The 16720-nt window shown below is 38.8% G+C and overlaps 1 protein-coding gene across 4 annotated transcripts in view; it reads left to right on the top strand.

The window, feature by feature from the left end:
• Nucleotides 1-4088: 4088 nt before the first annotated feature.
• Fnbp4 (formin binding protein 4) overlaps nucleotides 4089-16720 on the top strand; it is a 40153-nt gene continuing 27521 nt past the window's right edge. For 2 of the 4 annotated variants that reach the window (XR_013090427.1, XM_076847233.2), the window contains exons 1-7: nucleotides 4089-4414; nucleotides 5412-5504; nucleotides 10773-10909; nucleotides 11236-11422; nucleotides 12927-13074; nucleotides 13173-13293; nucleotides 15027-15368. Coding sequence is in view for 3 of the 4 variants with exons in the window: in XM_076847233.2 (XP_076703348.1) it covers nucleotides 4108-4414; nucleotides 5412-5504; nucleotides 10773-10909; nucleotides 11236-11422; nucleotides 12927-13074; nucleotides 13173-13293; nucleotides 15027-15368 (1335 nt within the window). In the remaining variant the exon portion in view is untranslated. The remainder of the gene's footprint in view (nucleotides 4415-5411; nucleotides 5505-10772; nucleotides 10910-11235; nucleotides 11423-12926; nucleotides 13075-13172; nucleotides 13294-15026; nucleotides 15369-16720) is intronic. The other 2 variants (XM_076847232.2, XM_076847231.2) reach the window with 2 other exon arrangements.

Genomic DNA, 16720 nt, shown 5'->3' with positions numbered 1-16720 from the left:
AGGTTGTTATAGATTGTTTCTTAGGGATAATCTAGGCCAAATGTGTGTCTAAAAGATGATGTTTCATTGTAACATCTGGTATCTAAATGAGTTTGAAGCATTGCATAATCTTGCAGTTAAAAGTTGGGTTTAGACAATTGTTTACTTTGTGATTTCAGATAGTTCATGTTAGAAACTTAAATATTTAGGATGGAAAATTAAAGAACTCTACTTCCAAGTTGGCAAGTAACTCCCAATCATTTAGTTTTATTTTTTTCATCAATTTTTGAACTGGGTAGCCTGAAAAGATTTCACTAGGTGTACCAGTGCATTAATTTGAGCAAGGATAGTAAATTATGATTTGGTATCTGTTCCTCTCAGTGTGTAAGATTTAGGAAAAAAGTGTTGAATTGAAACGTTGGTCTGGCTTATTGAAATGACATTGAATAGCAACAGTCTTCGGAATTTTCAAAGCTTAATTTTGAATATACATGGTAGTGTGTGGTTCTCTTTTAAAATTTTTTTCAGGTGATTTAATGTAACTTAATACTACTTTAGGAACTTCAGAACAAAGAAAGTGGCTTAATGATCCTGAAGAAATTTCTTCTGATGGTAACCTTTATATTATTAAATAAGATCCTATTTTCAGTTTTGTGTGAGCAAGTTTTTCTAGTGTAGGAAGATGTAAAGGTATGAAATTTTGAGAATTGTATCTTAAACTTGTATCATAATTTTCAACATCCAAACCTGAAAATTGTGACTTATGGCCATGAGGCTTCTCCTTGAAATTCCAGTTTTTCTTGCTCCTTCCAGACCTCAGGCAGGATTTAAGTTGAAATGCAAATGGAAGAAGCATGGAGCTCAGTAGAAGTCAGATTTGAGGCCCAAGGAAAAAAAAGTAAAGGTGTCTTTTATCTGAACTCAAACTAGATTAAACCAAAGAATCAATTGTATGGCATTTACTAATTACTGGCAAGTCAATTTTTTTCTAGGACTTTTGCCTTTTCTTAGATTCTGTATTTTTTTTTTAGCTCATGATTTTGATCCTACAGACAAGTTAATGTTTTTCTGATAAGTTCTATTTTTGATCAACTGGATTTTTTTTTTTTAAACATTGCAATGAGATTTCACCTGAGAAAAGCTACAAGGCCTTTACTATTGTGTTATGTGTTACACTTGTGTTACGTGTTGTATGTCAGTATGTCTGTATGTATGTCCACATATCATGCAGAAATATGACAATTGATAGATATGAGGAGTGCTCATGAAAAATTTTTTAAAAAATGGATCCAAATATCTTTGATTCACATGATTCAAATGGTTCAATTTAAATGAGGTAAAAGGATAAAAGTATAGACGTCTTTAAAATTAAGCTTATAAGGTTTTCTAGGTGTTCAAAAAAGGCCCTAATAAAATGTTGATGTCTATGAAATAATCTGCCTAAATTCAAAAATTTACAAGTATTGTTTCAAAATGTGAACAGAAGGAGGTTAACAGATGAAAAAGAGAAATTAGAAGTTTCTAGGTATGGATTTAATAGAGGGAAAATGTGTTTCTGGATAAGAGTCTATATGATTAAGTAATTAAGAGGGTTTAAGTAAGTGATATAAAGAAGATCTGTGTAAGTTGGTTATAAGTGTAAGTTTTTGAGCAAGTAATCTTAAAGAAATTAAACAGCTGGTTAAACAAGTGCTGTTGTTTTAGAGAATTGTGCTATGTTATTTCTTTAAAAGCTAAACTTGGTTAATATAAAAACATTAATGTAATTGTGGTGCTATTAATGTGTTCATATCTTCCAGGTATACAAGTCTGTAAGGTAGAAGCTTTAGAAAGAGCATTATATCAAGCTGTGTTCTAAAGTTGTATGGTAATTTTAGGCTTAAAAGAAACATGTTGGAGATTTATTTATATCATTTGTGTTCTATAACTGGACTTGTTATCAATAGCCAAAACACAGCTATTCCTGGGCATTTTAAACGATAATAATAGTTAAATGTAACTTCCAAGAATAAGTAAACTGGAGGCTGCAAAAGAGATTCTCAGACAGGAATGCCTGATAACTATCACAAAGAACTGCCAGAGCAGTTTTTAGTTTAAAGCCTACAGCTATTTCTAACCTACACAGGTAGGCTTAGTGTTTACTAGTATGGTTATCCAGCCCTAAGTAACAGAATTAAAGATTTCTCTATTAGACACAGAGGTCATACTAGTAAAAGGATTTTGCAAGATCAGATGACATTAAATTATTAAACTGTATCTTAAGGGAAGGACAACTGTAACCCTAAAAGTTAAATGTTGTGTTTACATCCCTAACAATTTTGACAATGTGACAAATATCCTGAAAGATTTACATGCTCAGATAGAAGCCATGTCCTCAGCAACTTTGTCATGGAAACAATATCTTAGCTCCTGGTTCTCTGGTACTTCCTGGTGGAAAACATTGTTAGTCTTTGTCTTTGTCATCATACTCATTGGCATATTCCTATGCTGTGGCATTAATTTTTTTTAAATTTTTTAATATTTTTTTTTTTTAGTTTTCGGCAGACACAACATCTTTGTTTGTGGTGCTGAGGATCGAACCCGGGCCGCACGCATGCCAGGCGAGCGCGCTACCGCTTGAGCCACATCCCCAGCCCCTGCTGTGGCATTTATTGCTGCACCAATCTGGTTCCAGTGCTAATAAATTCTTGTTTCTCTTATAGACCACCCATCACTCAAATGGCCTTCCAGCCTATTACTTCTCCATCGGACTTCTATCATGGACCACTTGATAGACCCAATTTTTAAAGGGGGACTCCAAACTGCTTGCCCCACACAGTCCCTTTTCAGCCTGAAGAAGCCAGAAGGATCTTCGCCCCCTTTCCTTACAGCAGTAAGGAGTTCCCCAAATTAGAGAAGGGAATGAAGCCAGATTTAAAATTAGGTAGTCAGTGTAGTTAGGTAAATCGGGTCTAATATCATATCGAGTGAAATCTAAAATGGAGGCCATGCTGATAATGAGAAGTCTTTTTTGCTGTCCTTTAATAAACTTCTAATTTCTACTCTGACCTTGCTTCTTTGGTGTTATTCTTCAACATTGGGGAAGCAAGGACTCGTCACCGGCCAACAGCGGTAACAACTTTTGTAGGCAAACAAGATTCAATGGAGTCCAGCCTGGTGGCATACGTCTGTAATGCAAGCAACTAAGGCTAAGGCAGGAAGATCACAAGTTTGAGGCCATCCTGAACAAATTAGCAAGACATCCCCGCCCTCCCCTTAAAAAAAAAAAAAAAGAAATAACAAACATGTGGAATAGATATTTTAAGGATATGGGAGTATGATGGAAGCAACTTGAAGCTGGATCTGGTCAAATGATGCAGTGCGGTGGTGGAGTTGAGCACCACTGGGTTTGATCCCTAGAGAGGGAGGAAGGGAAAAAAAAACTCAATGTGCCCGATATTGTGAGGGTATTTCAAAGAGGTCCAAGCAACTGGATCTGGAGGTAAGGGAAGGAGGAGTATTAATGTAAGATTAGTTAAGAGGATGAGGTTACTAGTGGAACCAGATTGATAAGGCTCCTTCAACCCATCTTGTTGTTTCTCAGCGATTTGCTTCCACGGAGGGCAAGGTCGTTCTTTCCAGCTGATAAGCAACACAATACAAGACACCATCTTTGTGGTCTTAAGAATTTGCAAAAACCTAAGAGACCCATTATCATATTTAATGTTCACTGCTATATCTGGTTACCACAGTAACCAGAAGAAAACTTGAAACGAGTCCAAAAAGCAACACAGTTTTCTAAAGGATAAACAACGATCAGGTAGACGAGAACAGTCACAAGATGGAGGACAATAGGGTGAAGAAAAGACTCGGCAAAAGCATACGGATAGAACCCTACCTCTGTGGGGAAGTCACTCTAAATGTAGGCCCTTCTGCCCTATTGGCTCGACTCCCACTCTTTTTTCTTTTCCATTGGCTACCGGTTTCTGACCTGGGTCAAAACAGCCAATCGCCTCGTTCCGTGCATAAAGCCCGTCCTATTCGCTGGGGAGGAGGAGCCAAAAGAACGACCGGGGGCCCAGGGCGCTTGCGCAGGCGCGCGCCCCGCCGGTTAAAAGCGGATCCTGGCCGAAGGCGGTGCCGCGCTACATGAATATTGATTACGCATCGCAGCGCCGAACGCCCGCCCCTTTCGGCTGCCGACGCTCGCAGCTCGCGCTCGGGCTCGCGATGGGGAAGAAGTCCCGGGCGGTACCCGGCCGCAGGCCCATCCTGCAGCTCTCTCCGCCGGGTCCCCGCAGCAGCACGCCGGGCCGGGATCCGGAGCCGGAACCTGACACCGAACCGGATTCGACGGCGGCGGCTTCTAACCAGCCAGCCCCGCCGGCGGCGGCAACGACGTCGACGACACCCGCGGTGACTGCCTCCGCGGCCGCGGACGACTCGCCTTCAGAAGGTAAGGGTGCGCCTATTTGGGACGTCCGAAACTCGAGCGCGGGGCTTGCGGCCTAGGCTTCTAGGGGCGCTTCCTGGACCCCGTAAGGGAGAGAAGCCCGGGCGGGCGAGGTCCACCCTTTCGAGGCCCGCCTGTTCGGGGACTGCGGGGAGGGCGGCGGAAGAGGCCGGCAGAGCTGTGCGTGATCAGCCCGGGCCCATCCCAAGGCGCCATTGCATGTGGCTGGCAGAGGGCTTTCCCCGGGAACGTTTGAAATCCGACTGAGGCCTAGGCACCCTGGACTCCCAGACGTCCCGGGTTGGGTTTTGATTACGTAAAAGGGTAGATGGGAGTTTTGGCGTCCTAGGCTAGTGACGGCGGAACCTAGCCTTTTCTACACGTCACCTGCGTCCTTTGGTTTTTTTTTTTTTTTTTTTTTTTTTTTTTTAATTGGGATAGAGACTCTTTAGAAATGAATACTCCCTTTTTATTATGCCAAACAAAGCGTTAGTATCCCCAAACTAACAGGTATCCCAAAAATTTCTGGAGAAGTGGGTTCCCAAGTACTTGTGTGGTTCTCCCTGGAATGGTACTTAGATTAAGAGTAACTGTATGAAGTCGGCACACAGGAAGGCGCCGAAGAAGCCGACCATTCAGGTATTAATAAATCAGGTTAAAAAAACTCGTGCAGGACATTGAGTAGCGATGCGTGTTGCAAAAACCTCATGAAAGGCTGGAGATTTATTTATTGTCTTTGTGTCTGAATTTTGAAGTATTGAGGATGTAATTTTTATATGCAGTATTCACATTCTTAAAGTTGAAGTCACTAGGCATATGGAAGGTTCTAGTAATGACTGTTTTTCATCTGTCACTTATTTGGGTCATTGATGCACCCTGTTTTTAAGTTATGGAATCTAGACCAGAAACGGCAGACCTATGATTGATTTGTCATCTCTGGTGTTTTTCTGTTCCAAGGCTAACTGCAGTTGTTTTCCTTTTGTTCCTTTTTAAAATACAGATGAACAGGAAGTGGTGGTGGAGGTTCCCAGAGTTGCTCAGAACCCTCCAAAACCAGTCATGACTACCAGACCCACAGCTGTTAAAGCAACAGGTATAAATTGTTTTGTTTTGTTTTGCATCTGTAGAATATCTTTTTTTTTTTTTTTTTAAAGAGAGAGGAGAGAGAGAGAGAGAGAATTTTTTAATATTTATTTTTTAGTTATCCGCGGACACAACATCTTTCTTTGTACGTGATGCTGAGAATCAAACCCGGCCGCATGCATGCCAGGCGAGCGCGATACCACTTGAGCCACATCCCCAACCCTGTAGAATATCTTAAGTTAGAATGCTTTACTGAATTCTTTGTTGCTAATTTCTATTTCTCCCATAAAGTGTAATTTAAAATCTTTCTGGGTCTGGGATTGTAGCTTAGTAGTCCGAGGGCTTGCCTAACATTTGCAAGGCCTGGATTTAATCCTCAGTGTCACAAACAAACCCTTTCTGTTTGTGAGGGCTTGTTGGCAACTACTCTTTTTCTTTTGCTGTGTTGGGCCTCTATCCCAGGGCTTAGTGCATGCTAGGCAAGCACTCTACCACTAAGTCACATCCCCAACCTGGTAAATATATCTTAAGCAATGCAAAATTTATGTTTTATCTCTGTACCCAGATAATTTGTACTACTTATCCTTCGAATGTTTTTTTGTAGTTAGTTTTCTAGCCCTTCTATTAACTTGGTGTTCTTTAGGGACATTTAGACACCAAACATATTTTCATATTGTTCCTTTCCTAACACTGTCTTGATTGGTATTCTAGCATCTACTCTGTGGATCTGAAAATGGTTTGTATTAAATATTTTTTAAGCACAAGGAATATTTGCTGCAGTGGTTTCATAAACAAACTTTCATGGTAGCATTCGTTGTAAGACTTTTGAGACAATTAATTGGCCCAACATTATTCATGTATAAATGGATCTTATAATCATGAGTTATTTTGAGTATCAAACTGAATAATGTATATAAAATTGGTACCCTATAAGTGCAAAGATGTTAGTTTTTTCTACCTTATATAGTTTGAGAGATTAAAACATGTTTACTCTCAAATATTCTTTAGAGCCATGCATGGCAGCACACACCTGTAATCCCTCTGGAAGGCTGAAGTAGAATCATCAAAGACTGGAGACAAGCTTAGGCAACTTAGCAAGACCCTATCAAAATTTAAAAGGGCTGGGGATGTGGCATGTGTGTAGAGCACTTGCCTACCATGTGTACAACCCTGGGGTAAATATTCATTATCTCAAAAAAAAATCTATAATTGGTAGTAATTATATTTTTTAGTTTGGAATATGTCTTGTACTATTTGACACCTAAAATAATAGATATTTATGCCTCCCTCATACCATCTGTCACTTAAGAAAACAGTGTGGGGGTTCGGGTTGTAGCTCAGTGGTGGAGCACTTACCTTATACCTGTGAGGCACTGGCTTTGATCCTCAGTACCACATACAAACAAATAAACAAATAAGTAAAAGATATTGTGTCCATCTAAAACTAAAACTAAAAAAAAAAAAAATTGAAAGAGAACAACATTGTGGGTTGGAAAAGCTAAAACTTGGTTATGAAATTTCAGAGCCATGTAAACCCATTCTCCCTAACCCCCTTTTTATTTTGACACAGGTTTTCACTAATTTGCTGAGGCTTGCCTTGAACTTAGGATCCTTCTGCCATACCATCTCCTTATTAATTATAGGTTTGCCACCAGGCCAGGCAAACAAGAATTTTTCTAAAGGACAGGACTTGTCCTGAACAGTTGTGAAATTGCAAAGTTTGTGTCTCTGGTCCTCCTACCTCTGTTCTGGGCTTCCTTTTCCATCCTATTCTCAAACCACCAGACTTTCTTGCCATCGTATAGTCTGGTTGTTTCATCCACTGAATGTTTCATGTGAAAAATTACCTTTTTGTCACATTCAAGGCTTCTAAGAATTGTGAAGATGTATAGAATTTTAATTTTTTCCCTAGGAGCCATCTAGGCACCAAGCTTACTTTTTTTTGGTGTGTGGGGGGGGCTACTGGAGACTAAACTCAGGGGCACTTAACCACTGAGCCACATCCCCAGCCCTATTTTGTATTTTATTTAGAGATGGTCTCACTGAGTTGCTTAACACCTAACCCGTTGCTGAGGCTGGCTTTGAACTTTCGATCTTCCTGTCTCCTGAGCTGCTGGGATTATAGGCGTGTGCCCTATTTTTTTTTCCCCCAAGATGATTTTGGTTAAATTTTATTATTTATTTTTTTGTGGTACTGGGAATTAAACCTAGAGGTGCTCTACCACAGAGCTACATCTCCAGTCCCATTACATATATATTTGTATATTTTATATATATATTTGGGGAGGGAGTCTGGTACTTTCACACTGAAAACTACAGTGTATGCATGGGAAATTACCCAGGAAAAAATTTGGAATGATCTCTATTAAATTAGGTCAATAGACCACTATGGTAGTCAATAATATTAAGCATCTTTGAGAAAGGGGTGTTTAACGTGGTTCTACAGATGATTTTTAGGGGTCCATGAATTCTCCGAAATTGCATACTCAAGAGTGTGTGGGGGCGCGGTTGTTGTTGGTTTTTTAGTTTTTTGTTTTGTTTTTTGGTACCAGGGATTGAATCCAAAGGCACTTAACCACTGAGCTACATCCTGAACCTTTTTTATTTTTTATTTTGAGATAGGGTCTTGCTAAAATGCTGATGCTGGCTTTGAACTTGTGATCCTCCTGCCTCTTTTTTTTTTTTTTTTTTTTTTTTAATTTAAAGTTAGACACAATACCTTTACTTATTTACTTGTTATTATTTTTTAATGTGATGTTGATTCTCAAACCCAGTGCCTTGCACAAGCTGGGCAAGTGCTCTACCACTGAGCCACAACCCCAGCCTACCAAGTATGTTTTTTAAGAGAGGTTCTGTAACGGTATGTTGCTGTTAAGTTTCTATGACTCAGGAGTTACAAAGCACTGAGAAAGCAAGGAAATGGTAATTATGAAAATATAAGGCATACTATTTGAAGCCTATCTAGAAGGAAGGGTATGTACCTGAGAAGTAATTTACTATCTGCTATAGTTATTGTATTTGCATATTGGGTGGCACTGTGATTTCGTGAATATACATTTGGGTTTTTGTTTATTTTCTTTTGTTTTTCTTGGTATTGAGGATTGAACCCAGGGTCTCGCACAGCTTTTGCTTTATACCAACCTACAGCCCTTTTTATTTTAAAACCAAGTGTCCCTGAATTGCTGAGGCTGGTCTCAAACTTGCCATTTCTTTTGCCTCAGCATCTCACAAGCCTGGGATTATAGGCTTTCAGGTGCCCCTAGCTTATTTTGATTTTTGCTTTGTTTGGGGATTAAACCTAGGGGCTCTACCTGGGAGGCAAATGGTCTGCCACTGAGCTACATCTCTAGGCCTATGTATTTTGTCTTTGTTTCCCTTTGTTGGCATAAAACTTTTAAAATTCTTTGAATCTTCAAAGTGATAAAGTGGTGTTTTTTTTTTTGTTTTGTTTTGTTTTTGTTTTTTTTTTTTTTTTGATGTGCTGGGGATTGAACCCAGGGCCTATGCATGCAAGGCAAGCACTCTACCAACTGAGCTCTGTCCCTAGCCCTGATAAAGTGTTTTTGTATGCTAACGAGTTTATTAATGGGGGTGACAGGCCCTAGATAGCTTCAGGATAAGTGGGGCCAACCACCAACTTATAGAGAAGGGATATGGTCTGAAGGCTAAGTTGATCACCAGTGGTATGATTTAATCATACCTATGTGAAGAAGCCTCCATAAAAGCCCGGAAGAACTAGAGCAAGTCTAGAAGTCTCAGAAGGCTGAAGCAGGAGGATTGCAAACTTGAGACTAGCCTATGCAATTTAGGGAGAACCTGTCTGAAAAAATAAGGAAGGGCTGGGGGTATACTCCCATGGTAGAGCACTTATCTAACAGGCATAAGTACTAGGTTCAATGGGGTAGTGGGGTGGTGCTAAAGAAAAGGTAAAGAGAGTTTCCAGATAGTCGAACCTGTGGAAGTTTCTGGAGAGTGGGAACCCTGGACCCCACTTCCCCTACATCACTCTGTGTAGCTCTTCATTTGTGTCCATTATGCTTTGTAATAAGCATATTTTGTGTGATAAACCAGTTCTGGGAGCTGTTCCTGCACAAAAATTGAACCTAAGTTTTAGGTAAAACCATCTGGGGCTTGTGGTTGGCTTTGAAAATGTGAGGGTCAGTTTTGGGATGGAACTCTGAACCTGGGGAGTCTCATATTATTACTTACAGGTACAGTGTCTTGAGTTTAATTGAATTAATTCGAGGACACTTGCCACAGAATTGATTGCTTGCTTGATGTGTGGGGAAACACAATACATCTGATGTCAAAAGCACGATTTGAGAGTGTAATGGGAGAAACCGAGTGTTTATTCCTATACTCCCTCCTGAGTATTGCTCAGCCTCTGTTTATTAAAAGGTAAGCAGGTTGAGGTTTGAGGAGTCAGCAGTCTTTTCAGGAAAAAAACTGCTAAGCACTGTGGTTCTGAATAATGGCCCTGCTTTCTAAGGTTTTAAGTAGCAACAAATCTCAATAGCAGTCTTAACACTTATTATGAGGGTTTTATTTTTCTAGGATGAAGCAATGTTACACGGCAATATTGTGAGCATGTATCTTTGGTTTTATTTTATTTTAAAAAAATATTTATTTAGTTGTAGATGAATACAACATCTTTATTTATTCATTTTATGTGGTGCTGAGGATCAAACCCAGTGCCTCACTCATGCAAGGCAGGCATTCTACCACTGAGCTACAGCCCTAGCCCTGGTGTTATTTTAAATCCATGCCTCTTCCTTATCAGTGCATGTGCTTAATTTTCAAAGGTTTAATTAGAATGTACATGCATTTATGACTTGGATGTTTTGGGGAGCAGACAGTACTAGATACTGAACTAATAGTCAAGTATTCTACTGCTGAGCAATATATTCCTAGCCTGCCATCTTAAAAATTTAAAAAAAAATTTTTTTTAGATGTTGATGGATCTTTATTTTATTCATTTATTTATGTGTGGTGCTGAGAATCGAACCCAATGCCTCACATATGCTAGGCAAGCACTCTACCACTGAGCCACAACCCCAGCCCCCCCTCCCCTCTTTTTTTTTTTTTTTTTTTAATTTTTAAAATTTTGAGACAGGGTCTTGCTGGGTTTCTTAGCCTGGGGTCCTCCTGCCTCAGCCTCTGGAGTATGCTACTATACCCTGGCCTAAATTCTGACTAAAGATGTATCGTGTATTTTTTTAGATACTTCCTAGGTGCATATTGGCATTTTGGTTACTGAGATTTGCTTTTTTGTTTTTAGGTGGTCTATGCTTACTTGGTGCTTATGCTGACAGTGATGATGATGAGAGTGATGTTTCTGAAAAACCAGCACAATCCAAAGAAGCAAACGGAAACCAGTCAGCTGATATTGATAGTACACTGGCCAATTTCCTAGCGGTTAGTGGTGCTTTTGCTTGATTTTTTTAGTTATTAAAGGCATTCCGGGACCAAGTATGGTCAGCATTCTTGTCAGTCTTGGTGTTTCCCTCTCTATTCTCCTTCTTTACCTCTGTCTTGCTCTGTCCCTTCCTATCTTTCTCAATAAGAAGCTTTCAGTAGAATGGGAAGGAAGGAGAATGTAAGGGTTTGAGGAGCTTGAGTAATTAGAAGCAGTTTTGAGCTGATAATGTGCATGTAGGATTTTTTTTTTCCAGTGTTCACCATTTTTTCAAGTTTCTGGTTTCCATGTCATTGATGTATTTGTTGCTCTTTTCATTCTGCAGGAGATTGATGCCATAACAGCTCCTCAGCCTGCAGCTCCTGTGGGAGCTTCTGCTCCACCTCCAACTCCACCTCGACCAGAGCCAAAGGAAGCAGCAACATCTACCCTTTCTTCTACTACATCAAATGGAACGGACTCAACCCAAACACCAGGGTGGCAATATGATACCCAGTGTTCACTAGCAGGAGGTAAATGCTACTAACCCTTTTTTTGCAGAAATCGTTAAGTATAGTCTTTAAAGTATTCTAGACATTAGCATTCCTAAGACTGAATGCCCAGATCCTTAGGCCCAGATTCTAGGATTCTGGCCTTTTAAATACAGTATTTGCAAGATAATAATAGATAGAGGATAGTGATCTCTGAGAACTTGTCAGATCTAATTTCTAACTTAGTAATTGTTTGCCCTTTTAACCAGTAGCATATTATGCCAGGTGAATAATAAGTCATTTTAGAATATTTGGGGGTTCAGAGTACTTTTTTTTTAAGTTGTAGATGGACACAATTCCCTTATTTATTTTTATGTGGTACTGAGGATCAAATCCAGTGTCTCATAGGGGCAAGGCAAGCATTCCACCCCTGAGCTATAACCCCAGACCTCAGAATATATTTTTTGTTTTGTTTTGATACTGGGGATTGAACGCGGGGTCACTCGATCACTGATCCATATCTTAGCCTTATTTTGTATTTTATTTAGAGACAGAGTCTCGATGAGTTGCTTATTATCTTGCTTTTGCTGGCTTTGAACTTACAATCCTCCTGTCTCAGCCTCTTGAGCAACTAGGATTATAGGTGTGTGCCACCGTGCCCGGTTCAGAATACATTTTTGAAGTAGCAAAGTGATTTTTTATTTTTTATTTATTTATTTTTTTTACTTTTTTATGCAAAGGTAGCTAGCTAAATGTTTGTTGAGAAAATAATTCTAAAGACTGAATGCAGTGGCACACTTCTGTAATCCCAGCTACTCAGGAGGCTGAGGCAGGAGGATTGAAAGTTCAAGGTTGGCTTTAGTGATTTAGTGAAGAAGAAAAGAAAAGGGAGCTGGGGACGTAGCTTAGTGGTAAGCGCTCTTTGGTTCAGTCCCCATCACCACTAGGGATCAAACCCAAGAGCGTTGTGTCACTGAGCTACATACCCAGTGATAGCGTCTCACAAAGTTGCCTGGGATGGCCTCAAATTTAATAATTATCTTGCCCAGCCTCACAGATCATTGGGATTACAGGTGTACATCATTGCTTCCATCTTACTGAGGAAATAATAACTTGATGTTAGACCAGTGGTTCTCAGTTATGTGTGTGTGATATTGCACCCAAGGGACAATTGACAGTGCCTGGAAATAGCTTTGGTTATCAGAACCCAGGATGCTGCTAAATCATCTACCTAGGACTGCCCACACAACAAAGACCTAGCAACTGAAAATACCAAGCTTTTCTTTTTTTTTTTTTAATTTATTTTTTTAGTTTTAGGTGGTCATGATATCTGTATTTTTTAGTTTTATGTGGTGCTGAGGATCAAACCCAGTGCCTCATGCATGCTAGGCGAGCATTCTACCACTGAGTCACCACCCCAGCCCCTAATAGTACCAAGTTTGAAAACTTAAACTGTTAGATTGTTACGGTTTTAGAACTAACTTGATGTTAAGTCAGATCTGTGGAGGGGTTTGTATTTCTTAAAATTTGTTTTATTTTCCTTTAGTGGGAATTGAGATGGGAGACTGGCAAGAAGTTTGGGATGAGAACACAGGATGCTATTATTATTGGAACACACAAACAAATGAAGTAACTTGGGAGTTACCCCAATATCTTGCCACCCAGGTTCAGGGATTACAACATTACCAGCCCAGGTAAGAGGAAACTTAAATTACCTTGAAGGAAATTAGTCTTATTGTTTTTGCCTTCTCTTTCTCTTGCTAAATTTTTTTTTTTAATTTTATTTTTATAGTTCTGTAACAGGTACTGAAGGTAGTTTTGTGGTAAATACAGACGCGTATACAAAGGAGAAAACAATTCCTGTTTCCAGTAGTAAAAGTGGACCAGGCATAGCTAAACGAGAAGTTAAAAAGGTCAGTGTTGTAACTTAGCTTGTTTCCTTTTCTTCTAGTCTAATAAACTTGATGTGGATTATATTTACAACACAAATGCGTTGTTTTAGTTTTACTTAAATCTCTTTCTGTGTATTATTTAGCATTTACAGCAGTTATTCAGTTCAGTGCTTCTTTCAGGGTGTTAGTGTGCCATTGTAGCTCCTTGGGTCTTTTAGAAGAATTCAGGACCAGCCAGGGAGGCAGGGCTGCAGTCTCCATCCCCACTTCAGATAGAATTGTTATATTAATTTAGGATTCCATGTAGGATTTTTTTTTTTAATGGAAAGATCAATTATTTTACAAATTAAAAACTACTACAGATTGAGTATTTTTTATCCAAAATGGTTGGAACTAGAAGCATAACAAATTTAAGAGTATTTTTTTGATTTTGTGGTTTTCACATATAAATAAGGAGATATCTTGGTTATTGAACCCAAGTCTAAATTTAGTTCATTTATGTTTCATATATACCTTATGTAATAGCCTTAAAAGTAATTTTACACAATATTTATGTGCCTGTGTTTTGACTAACACCACTTAAGTCAGGTGTGGAGTTTCTGTTTGTGGCGTCATAGCACTCAAATTTTCAGATTTGGGAGCAGAAGTTAGGGATGCCCAGCCTGTACTAGTGAAACCTAAGTATTTTAAATCACCATCAGAAAGAAAAGGGAGCTGTATTTTTTAGAGTGAAAGTGTGTTCAGTTACAACTAAGCTCAAATTTTAAAATGGTGATTTTTTTTTTTTTTTTTTTTTTTTTGTATGACAAAGTACCTTTTGATAATGAAGATTGAGGTATTTACCACTGAGCTATATTTTTTATTTTGAGGCAAGGTCTTGCTGAATTGCTGAGGCTGGCATCAAACTTGTGATCTTCACGCTTTGGCCAGGTGTGCACCACAAATCCCGGCTCAAAAAATACTTTTGCTAGGCATGGTGGCGCAGGCCTGTAATGCCAACCGCTCTGGAGCCTTAGTCAGGAGGATTGCGAGTCCAAAGCCAGCCTCAGCAACGGCGAGGCACTGAGCAACTCAGTGAGACCCTATTTCTAAATAAAATACAAAAGACTGGGAATGTGGCTCAGTGGTTGAGTGCCCCTGAGTTCAATCCCCAGTACCCAAAAACAACAAAAAAAATACTTTAATGGGTAGGGTAGTAGAGCACTTGCCTCGTGTATGAGACCCTGGGTTCCATCCTCAGCCCTGCAAGGAATTCAAGATAGTAAATAATAATATTTTTAATCTTTATAACTCTAGGACAGAGGTGTAGAACAAGTATTTTCCTGATCAGAAATCAACAGTTTTAAGCATAATTACACATTTCACTTTGGAAATATTTCACGTTTTTCTAAATTGGCTTTCACAGCATACCTGTGAGGTTTTCTCATCTTACAGAAGAGCAAGGTGAAGATTTATTCAGTTATGTGTTGAGCTAACAAAATATTGATCTTATTAAGTCTGCCTGTGCTTCTCATTTGTCCTTTGACTGTCTGAGAATTAGGGGTAGGATATATTTGAGTCCTGCTTAGAATAGGTTTCTAGTTCAACCATTGCCTTTTTAAAGTAACAATGTTTCCATTATGTACATTAATCTATTGGATATAAGTGCTTTTTATGAGTAGCCAGCGAACAAATATAAAATTAATGTGAACTGTTGATTATATACCTGAGGAGATTTCTTGAGAATTGAGACTAAATGATTTTATTCTTCATAGGAAGTAAATGAAGGAATCCAGGCTCTCTCAAATAGTGAGGAGGAAAAGAAAGGGGTGGCAGCCTCCCTGCTTGCTCCTTTATTGCCTGAAGGAATAAAAGAGGAAGAAGAAAGATGGAGAAGAAAAGTAATTTGTAAAGAAGTTGAGCCAATTTCAGAGGTGAAAGAAGCTAGTACAACAGTAGAAGAAGCGGTGACAACGGTAAAGCCACAGGAAGTTATGTTGGACAGTATAGAAGACCCTTCTCAGGAGGATCTTTGTAGTGTTGTTCAATCTGGAGAAAGCGAAGAAGAGGAGGAACAAGATACCCTTGAGTTGGAGCTCGTTTTGGAACGGAAGAAAGTAAGATTCGAAGGTTTAAAATACATTTTTCCCCTTAATATCAGATTTGGGGATCATTATACTCAATAGCTATTACTGGGTGGATTGGTATGTTTATTTTTCTCACTGTATCTAGTATGTTAGGTTAAGTTATTGCAGTAAAAACTTGAGTTTTAACAAACAATAAATGATCCTTGTAAAATAGCAGAATTGAGAGAAATTTTTAAAATTTCTGGTATTTTACCTTTTTTTTTTTTTTAATCTTTGTTGTAGTTGGACAAAATAGTTTGTTTCTTTATTTCTATGTGGTGCTGAGGATGGAACCCAGGGCCTTGCATTTGCTGTACTTTCCTTTTTTTAAAGATGCTTCTCGGAAACGTTTTTCATTGAGAAGTTCATTTGTACCTCTTTTCTGCATTCTTTGTCTTTCGGACAATTTCATCTCCTGCTGCCTTAAGAGATCCAGTGAGAAGCAAGAGCTTAGCAGGATATATAATAGTTTATGGGAAAGAACTAGTTAAGTTTTTTCAAAAATAATAATAAAAATATGTTAAGCTTTTTCTTTTTTGGGTATACATTTGTGAAAATTAATATATTTGTGGTTCTCTAAAACCAATCCCCCCAATCAATGCTTGCTACTATAATTGTGAACATGCATTTACTAATTAGCAGTAGGATATGGGGCATAATGTTCAGTTGTGATAGAAAACAGTATTGAGAAATTCTTCCGCTTCTTAAAATGTTTTAAATTCCAAGAAAAGCCAGGTAAAGTGGCACATGTCTGTAATCCCAGTGACTCTGGAGGATTAGAGCAGGAAGATCATAAGTTCAAGGCCTGTCTTTGCAACTTAGTGAGACCATTTCCAAAATGAAATTTTATTTTTCATTATTTTTTTAATATTTATTTTTTTTTAGATGTAGGTGAACACAATATCTTTTTTTTTTTTTTTTTGAGAGAGAATTTTTTTAATATTTATATATATATTTTTTTTTTTTAGTTTTCGGCAGACACAACATCTTTGTTTGTATGTGGTGCTGAGGATCGAACCCGGGCCGCACGCATGCCAGGCGAGCGCGCTACTGCTTGAGCCATATCCCCCGCCTGAACACAATATCTTTACTTCATTTTTATGTGGTGCTGTGGATCGAACCCAGGGCCTCACATGTGCTAGGCAAGCACTACCACTGAGCCACAATCCCAGCCCTCAAAATGAAATTTTAAAAGGACTAGGAATGTAGCTCAGTGTTAGAACTCCCCTGGGTTCAATCCTCAGAACTGCAAAAAAAAAAAAAGAATGTAGTCAAGGCTATCACTTTCACAATTTACAAATGCTTAAATGTTGGTAATGCATTAATGATGCTAACTGTATCAT

Source organism: Callospermophilus lateralis, chromosome 2 (assembly GCF_048772815.1).
Source record: "Callospermophilus lateralis isolate mCalLat2 chromosome 2, mCalLat2.hap1, whole genome shotgun sequence".
In the NCBI taxonomy this organism is placed as follows: domain Eukaryota; kingdom Metazoa; phylum Chordata; class Mammalia; order Rodentia; family Sciuridae; genus Callospermophilus; species Callospermophilus lateralis.
This window is presented reverse-complemented; position numbering and strand designations above follow the sequence as displayed.